General features: G+C 46.3%; 1 protein-coding gene across 2 annotated transcripts in view; it reads left to right on the top strand.

Moving 5' to 3' along the window:
• Positions 1-315: 315 nt before the first annotated feature.
• Positions 316-8,676, top strand: part of LOC147706617 (cell adhesion molecule CEACAM8-like) — a 139,161-nt gene continuing 130,800 nt past the window's right edge. For both annotated transcript variants that reach the window (XM_086933108.1, XM_086933107.1), the window contains exon 1: positions 316-725. In XM_086933108.1, coding sequence (XP_086789234.1) covers positions 656-725 — 70 coding nt within the window. In that variant the 5' untranslated portion in view covers positions 316-655. The remainder of the gene's footprint in view (positions 726-8,676) is intronic.

Here is an 8,676-nt window from a genome sequence, read left to right as displayed (position 1 = left end):
AGTAACACAAGGCAGAGCATTGTCTAGCATTACTTTTGGTTACAAATGAAACCAAATCACCATTTGAATTGCTTCGTGAAGATCAAACTGGATATTTATTCCGGTCTGTGTTAGAAAAGAGATGCACACTCAATGCAACATCTTTCTGGATCTGGGCTGCAGTGTCTCCATGTCCTGTTTGAGGATGCTGGTCTGCAAAGTTAAAAGTATAACCAAAGGCGTGGGAACCGTTTCCTGCTAGACAAGAGGAACTGACTGTGGTGGTGAAATAAACCCATGCAGACGTTTTTTGCAGAAGAGTGACCAACTCTAACCACAGACCCGGGGTGTCACAGCTGGTGAGAGGGGAGGAAGCATCCTTGCAGCAGAGAGCTGGAGGAGACTGGAGACAGGGCAAGAGCAGGCGCTCTCACTGCACACAGGATTGTGAAAGGATCTGACTGTGAAATGCTCGGGTGTCCTGTCTCTGCAGACAGGGGAGTTCACAGGTTGAGAGAGACACTCTCACTGCACACTGGATCGTGAAAGGATTGGATTGTGGAAGGCTCAAGAGTTCTGTCTCTGAGGACGGGAGAGTGATTCACAAGTCAGGTTCTCCACACTGAACTCTTCTTCCAGCTCAAGTGTGAGCTCAGCTCGTGGTGTTTGACGCACAATGGTGATTTCAGTAAAGAGTTGGAGGCCGGGTGGACGAGTTCATGGCGGCTGGGGCTGGATCCACACAGGTAAGGCAACTCACAATGAGACACCATGACCGGTGCCTGTAGTTTCTGCACAAACAGGAGATTCCCAGGGTCACACATTGCATCATCTACAGGTAGAGGACACTGACCTCACATCATTACTAAATAATTGCTATGTCGGTAGAGATCATAAGAGGCAGGCGTGTTTCTGAATTGTTCTTTAATGTATTCTTTCATTGCTGCCTGGGTGCCCCCAATAACTGTACTACAGCAGATGTGTTTCTGGAGAACAACAGTAGAAGGGTACAGTGGAGTAGAGTTGCTGAGGAACCTGTAACCTTCGGCTTGATCTCACAACAAGTGGAGGAGGTTCTGTATGCCATGGACTCAACGACTGAGATAGCAGATATTTGCGGGCTGCAGGACAACTTTTTCCTCTTTCTGAAATCGCTTTTTACGACAACAAACACCAACCCTGGGAAAAAATCCCGATCAAATGTGGGAGGGGCCAAATGGTATAACCAATCCTGTCGTAAAGCCCATAACAACCTATTTGCCGCACTCAAATCGCGAGATAGTGCTGGCATACGAAAATTCAGGCAAGAATACAAAAGGTGCCTGAAAGAGGCTAAGTCGGCCTGGGATGATAAACATTGGCAGGATCTTCATGAGGCGTGCCTATCCTCTAACCAATCGAAGTTTTGGCACGTCCTCAAATGGGGGAACTCTCATGATCCTCAGCTTCCGTCAAACCATGTAGCTAAAGACGGATGGGTTGCACTCTTTGGGGCGCAACTCAGAAATCCTGTCCCTCTAGCTGATTTTGTTGTGAGCTCACAGGAGGCCTATTCAAGAACCCCGAGTCACGACCCCCTCTTTGACTGCATAGAGGTGGAGTAGGCGTTAAACCAGACCAAAGGGGGGAAAGCACCCGGTATAGATTGTATCCCCTCTGACCTCTTCAAATCAGATCAAGCAGCCTGGGTCCCATACATATTGAAGATTGCCAATGCTGTGGCAGATGGCGCTCCGATACCAGATTCCTGGCAGGGGGCGGAAATGATTCCAATCTTTAAAAAGGGGGATCGCTCCCTTCCCACAAATTATCGTCCAATCAGTCTTATAGACGCCATCCAAAAAGTAATCTCTCGGATAGTGCTATTTAAGATAATAGCGTGGATGGACGAAAAATCTATTTTATCACCACTGCAAGTGGGCTTCAGGCCGTGCGTAAGTACAATAGACCAGATCTTGAGATTTTTATTAATCTATTGGAAGGTGGTGGTCCTTAATGAGGGGGTGATCTACGCGGCTTTTGTGGACCTTAAGTCCGCATTTGAATTAGTACCCAGAACTAAATTGTGGGAGGCTTTGTCACAAATGGGTTTGCCCAAGGGTTTGTTGGACTTAATCATAAGACTCCATGAGAGGAATTATGCGCAGGTCCGCTGGGGCATGCAGGGCCAAGTCACCAAAAAGTTTCCAGTGACCCGAGGAGTCCGTCAAGGATGTGTCCTCGCCCCCACCCTCTTTCTTCTCTTTATCAATAGAGTGGTTGAGTATTTCTCGCATACCCCTACAGATGCACCTAGTTTGTAAGGTATGAAGGTCCCGCTTTTAATCTTTGCGGATGACACGCTTCTACTTTCCAAAACCCAAAAGGGGTTACAATTAGCACTTAACAAATTCATGGAATTCTGTGACACCAATGACCTACAAGTAAACACAAGCAAAACCAAGTTTATGGTATTTACAAAAAATAGACCAAGATTGGGACATGTTAGCCTCAATGGTGTAAATCTAGAACAGGTAAATGAGATGACTTACCTAGGGGTGGTTCTGGACCACAGATTAAGATGGACTGCTCAGCTAGACGTATTGTCATTAAAATTTTCACAGCTGAGTGGGACACTGGTCAAAGAGCATAGATCATCGCTAACCAAAAGAGTGAGTCCAGCACTCAAAATTTACAACATCAAGATCAGATCAGCAATCACCTATGGTGCGGACCTATGGGGTTATGCTAACCTGTCACAACTTGAGTTATTACAAAAAAAATGTTTACGTAACTTGGTGGATCTCCCCCAATCGACGCCCATGCTTCCTCTTATGTTGGACCTAGGCTGTTATCCTATAGAGGAAATAGCCAAATTGCGAATGATTTTATTATGGAGAAGAATCTGGGTTACCCCGGAATTGGCCTCCTTTGTTGAGGGTATAGAAGACCTTAGAAGAACAATAGGTTGTGGCAATCTCCCTTAGTTCAAAGCGGTTAGAACCACCTAGGCAGATATGGGTCTTAACCAACTATGGACCGATCCCAGGCACAGTGTGTTTCCTGGAAAGAAGGATCTTAAAGACCAGTTTTGGGCTGCTTATAGAAGCAGACTGATCATGGATCATAGCTCAATATCACTTGCTGGTAGATTCTTGAGTCATAAAGTGGACACACGCTTGGAGAACTATTGGGACGCCATAAGAAAGAGCAGAGACAGGAAATTGTTCCATCAATTTAGAGCAGGAACGTTACCTCTGAGGTCTTTTACTCAGAAATGGAGGGGGGGTACAGGAGATTTTTGTCTATGGTGCAAAAGTCAAAAGGAAACCGTGAGCCATTTCTTCTTTGTCTGCCCTGCATACGTTAGCCCACGGACAAAATGGCTAAAACCTATTTGTCAAAAACTAAAAACAAGAAGGGCTGGGGAAGCTCTAAGGTTGTTAGGGGCGGTAACATCTCTTCCGGTGGCCATATCTGTAGCCAAATACTTAGGCTGGTCCTGGATAATCAGAATGAAATTTATGCACACCACTAGTTAGTTAGAAGGTTCCTTTTTCATTATTGTTATCCGTATTCCTTACCTGAACAGTCAGAGATAATACCAAGTATCATGCAATTATGTATTATGCTGATTTTAATAATGTATTGTGTATTCTAAATTGTGTGTTTCATTTTGTGATGTCTTTTATGGTTAATTTTTACCGAAATAAAGACTTATGAACTGTATTCTTTCATTGGTTTTATTAGGCACCTAAATGACCTAGAGAAGTCTTCCAAGCACCTAGGTTGGGAATTGTAGAGGGTGACGGAGTAACACAGAGCGACTGTTCCTACAGTTACAAGATGTGCACTATTTGTGTGCACTATTGTTCCTATTTTTGCACTATTTTAGTACCATTGTTATAAGGTGACCTAATGCCTCCTAATCTCCAGGGTGAGAATTGTTTACTGCCCATGACCTCCATCCGGGGCCCTGTGCCCTGGTATCTGGGAGACCTTCATCTCTCTGCATGACCTTCATGCGACCTTGATCCACAAGGAGATGAACTGGGAGAAAGTTCCTACCTTGAGCAGTATCTCCAGGGAGGTAAGAGTCTCCTGGTAGGGAGGTGAAGAGAAGGGAGCCTGATGTGTGGACAGATCCCATCTCCAGAGGGTTCCTACCTTGAGGAGTGACTTTTGGGAGGGAGGTGAGGAGAAGGAGCCGGGTGTGTGCAAACGCTTCCCCAGAGCGTTACTAAATTGATGAGTCTCCCCTGGAGGGAGACGAAGAGAACCTGGGGCCTCATTTATGAGGCTGTGCGTCACTTTTACACCGCCGGTGCGTCACTTTTTGTGACGCACCAGTGGCGTAAAAAATGCGTCTTGTTGCGCCATATTTACAAAGTGACGCATCTAGGTAGATGCGTCACTATGTAAACCCCTGCGCCACATTATACCTGCACCAGGTATAATGTACGCAAGGGAGGCGTATTGACTTTAGGAAGGGTCGTAGAAGTGACGCAGTGAAATCCAGCAATGCGTCACTTTTGCGCTTACAGATATGTCAGAAATACTGACATATCTGTAACTCCTTGCGACATGATGCGTCATACATTAAATATGACGCATCAGGAATGTCGCAAGGAGTGCGCACTGAGAAGTGACGCATCGCTGCTTACACTCATTGATGCGTCATTTCTCATAAATGAGGCCCCTTGTGTGTGTAGAGCCCCTTCCCAGGGACCAAACAAAAAGAACTATAGCATCCCACTGCAAAATGAAGTGGGAATACCTGAACTGGAAAAAAAAGAAATTGCGAGTGCATCAGCTCAGATACCACAGAATACTAGTCAAACATCAACCAGAAATTATTTGTTGAACGTGCAACAATATTCAGGTACTGAGCAGACATCTCCACAAGGAAAACACCCAGCGACATAAGTAGTCACTCGGAGCTCGTTAGGTCTTTATTAGATGCACTTGAATCCTCTGTAAAGGCACTTCACCTGCAATCAGATAAGCTGGGTATCCAAATAGACCAAATGAATATTACAGCGCTACATATAGCAGGGTTAAACACCAAACTGGATAATCTTCATAAGTTAGTAACAACAGGGCAATCCAGATATACGTTAGAGCAAAGTCCCAGCGCCTGGAGTCCAATAATCGACAAGCTAAGTCTCCTTCCAACCCTCCTAGAACAAATAATAGCCCTTAGACAGCAGAGGTGCCATGCACCAAGCCCACAAGAGCTGACAGGAAAATACAACTAGTTGCCTCCAAACAGGTGGAAAAGAAAGAAGAAGACAAAAATACAACAAGCATTAGCATAGCCAATAGGTCTCGCTTTTGGGACCTTCTAAGTATTGAGTTATGCAGCACAATATCCTTGGTGCAACCACAACAACTGTTGCATGGCTAAACACTTATAAGGTCCCAAAGGCGAGACCTATTGGCTATGCCAATGCTTGCTATTTTTTGTTTTTGGGGGAAACCGGGCTAGTGCCAGGAGGGACAAGGGTGACTGTCAGGCCATGGGGATGAAGGGTGAGTGCCATAGAGGTGAGGAGTGAGTGCCAGGGAGATGAGACGTAAGAGTCAGGAGGGTCAAAGGTGAGTGCCGGGGAAGGGAAGGGTGAGTGCTGAGAAGGGGAAGTATGAGTGCCAGGGGTGAGGGGTAGCTGCCAGTCCAAGGGGGTGTAGGGCTAGTCCACGGAGGTGAAGGTTTAGTGCCAGGTCGGGGGGTGAAGGGTGAGTGCCAGGGAGATGAAGGTTGAGTGCCATGGAGGTCAGATGTAAGAGTCAGGAGAGTCAAAGGTGAGTGCCAGGGAGGGGAAGGGTGAGTGCAAAGGGTGAAGGGTAGCTGCCAGGCCAGGGTGATGAAGGGCTAGTGCCATGGAGGTGAAGGGTGAGTGCCAAGGGGGCGAGTAGTGAATGCCAGGAGGGACATGAGTGAGTGTCAGGGAGGTGAAGGATATGTGCCAGGGAGGGGAAGTATGAGTATCAGGAGGGTCGAGGGTGTGTGTCAGGGAGGTGACAGTTGAGTGTCACAAGGAGTCAATGCTGAGTGCCAGAGAGGGAGAAGGGTGAGTGCCAGGTGCGAGGAGTGACTGTCAGGCCTGAGGGGGTGAAGGGTGAGTGCCAGGGAGGTGAGGGGTGAGTGACAGACTGCAAACAGTCGTGATCTGGGGTCTAGAAGGAGGTGCGGAGATCATCACCTGGTGTGTGCCAGGCTGGGGCACACCAGTGCCAGGCCAGACTTGGGTGGATACAAGAACCTCTGAAAGGCGGATGCCAAGTCACACGTAACCTTAGTACAGGAGTGGGGTGCGCAGGAGAGAGTAACATCTTCAAACAAGAAACTATTCAAAATCCTGAAAACTCCACTTTATGGTCTTGCAACCTTATGTGGGAAGAATTAGCAAATGAATGGGCTTCCGTAGCGTACTTGCAGCTTGTTACAGCAACTTATTGAGATAAAGTTTGCATTGCAAATAAGCCAAAGCTAACACAATTTGAATTAGTAACTAGGATTCGCAATGAACTACAACAAGTTGAAAAAGCACATCAGAATTGAACTGAGGAAACAGAATAATAAAAATGGGTGCAATATTTGTCTCCTTTTCAGAGCTGACAGTTAAAAGAACAGGGTGTTGTGGAGGACTCGGGTTTTGGTGCAATCAGAATTTTTAAAAGAGTCAATTTTTCCTAAACCTTTTTTTTTTAAACAACTCTTTTGAACACACTAGCGTATAGTGCCATGCAAGTGCCACTGCCCTTCTCCTAAGGCACAAACTCTGTGTAACAAACTGATTAGAATAACTGTTTGCTGTTTAAAACTAAGTGGGGCACGAATGCAGTTTAGTATTCTGGTTATTGCTTGAAGGAAGGATAAGAAACCTGGTTACCTTTGTCTGTACCACTGATATCTATGTGGATCAGGGAAAATGCATGGAGTGGTATGGTTGACAGGATACGTGCAGGCTGCCTAAATATTGTAGAGATTGGAGAGTCAAGAACTAGAAAACAGGAGTGAATGCTGAATAAAAGTAGAAACGCAAACACTTTCACGGCGAACGTGGCCATGAAAGTGAAACTGATCGTGATCATGTGAAAGTGAAACTGATCACGATCGTGCTACCTGGCTGAGAGGAGGCTGATAGGCAGTAAGTGGCTGGGGGCAGGGTATGTGTGTGTGTGTGTGGTTGTGTGTGGCTGTGTGTGGTGGGTGGTTGTGTGTGGTTGTGTGTGGTGGTATGGTTGGGTGTGGTTGCGGTTGTGTTTGGTTGTGGTTTGGTTGTGTGTGTGGTTGTGTGTGTGTGGATGTGTGTGTGGTTGTGTGTGTTTGTGGTTGTGTGTATGGTTGTATGGTTGGTTGAGGTTGGTTGTGTGTGTTTCTGTGTGGGTGTGTGTGTGGTTGTGGGTGGATATGTGTGTGGCTGTGTGTGTAGTTGTGTGTGTGTGTTTATGTATGTGTGTGGTTGTGTGGGTGTGTATGGTTGTGTTTGTGTGTGGTTGTGTGTGTGGTTGTGTATGTAGTTGTGTGTGTGGTTGTGTTTGTGGTTGTGTGTGTGGTTGTGGTTGGGTGTGGTTGTGTGTGTGGTTGTGGTTGTGTGTGTGGTTGTGGGTGGGTGTTGTTTTGTTTGTGTGTGGTCGTGTGTGTTTGTGTGTGTGTAGTGTGTGTATGGTTGTGTATGTGGTTGTGCTTGTGTGTGTAGTTGTGTGTGTGTGGTTGTATGTGGTTGTGGTTGTGTGTGTGGTTGTGGGTGTGGTTGTGTGTATGTGGTTGTGGGTGTGGTTGTGTGGTTGTGTGTGTGGTTGTGTGTAGTTGTGTGTGTGTGTGGTTGTTTGAGTGTGTGTGCTTGTGTATTTGGTTGTGTGTGTGGTTGTGTGTGTGTGTGTTAGTGTTTGTGGTTGTGTGTGTGTGTGGTTGTGTGTGGTTGTATGTGGTTGTATGTGTGGTTGTGTGTGTGGTTGTGTTTGGTTGTGTGTGTGGTTGTTTGTGTTTGTCGTTGTGTGTGTGGTTGTGTGGTTTTGCATGTGGTTGTGGTTGTGTATGTGTGGTTGTGTGTGGTTGTGTGGTTGTAGTTGTGTGTGTATGGTTGGGTGTGGTTGTGTGTGTGGTTGTGGTTGTGTGTGTGTGGTTGTGTGTGTGGTTGTGGGTGGGTGTTGTTTTGTGTGTGTAGTGTGTGTATGGTTGTGTTTGTGGTTGTGCTTGTGTGTATAGTTGTGTGTGTGTGGTTGTATGTGGTTGTGGTTGTGTGTGTGGTTGTGGGCGTGGTTGTGTGTATGTGGTTGTGGTTGTGTGGTTGTGTGTGTGGCTGTGTGTAGTTGTGTGTGTGTGGTTGTTTGAGTGTGTGTGCTTGTGTGTTTGGTTGTGTGTGTGGTTGTGTGTGTGTGTTAGTGTTTGTGGTTGTGCGTGTGTGGTTGTGTGTGGTTGTATGTGGTTGTATGTGTGGTTGTGTGTGTGGTTGTGTTTGGTTGTGTGTGTGGTTGTTTGTGTTTGTCGTTGTGTGTGTGGTTGTGTGGTTGTGCATGTGGTTGTGGTTGTGTATGTGTGGTTGTGTGTGATTGTGTGGTTGTAGTTGTGTGTGTATGGTTGTGTGTCTGGTTGTTGTGTGTGTGTGGTAGTGTGTGTTTTGTGTGGTTGTGTGTGTTTCTGGTTGTGGTTGTGTGTGTTTTTTTGGTTGTGTGTTTGTGTCTGCGGTGTGTTTGTGTGTGTGTGGTTGTGTG

The sequence above is a fragment of the Lissotriton vulgaris genome, chromosome 7 (assembly GCF_964263255.1).
Source record: "Lissotriton vulgaris chromosome 7, aLisVul1.2, whole genome shotgun sequence".
Lineage (NCBI taxonomy): Eukaryota > Metazoa > Chordata > Amphibia > Caudata > Salamandridae > Lissotriton > Lissotriton vulgaris.
This window is presented reverse-complemented; position numbering and strand designations above follow the sequence as displayed.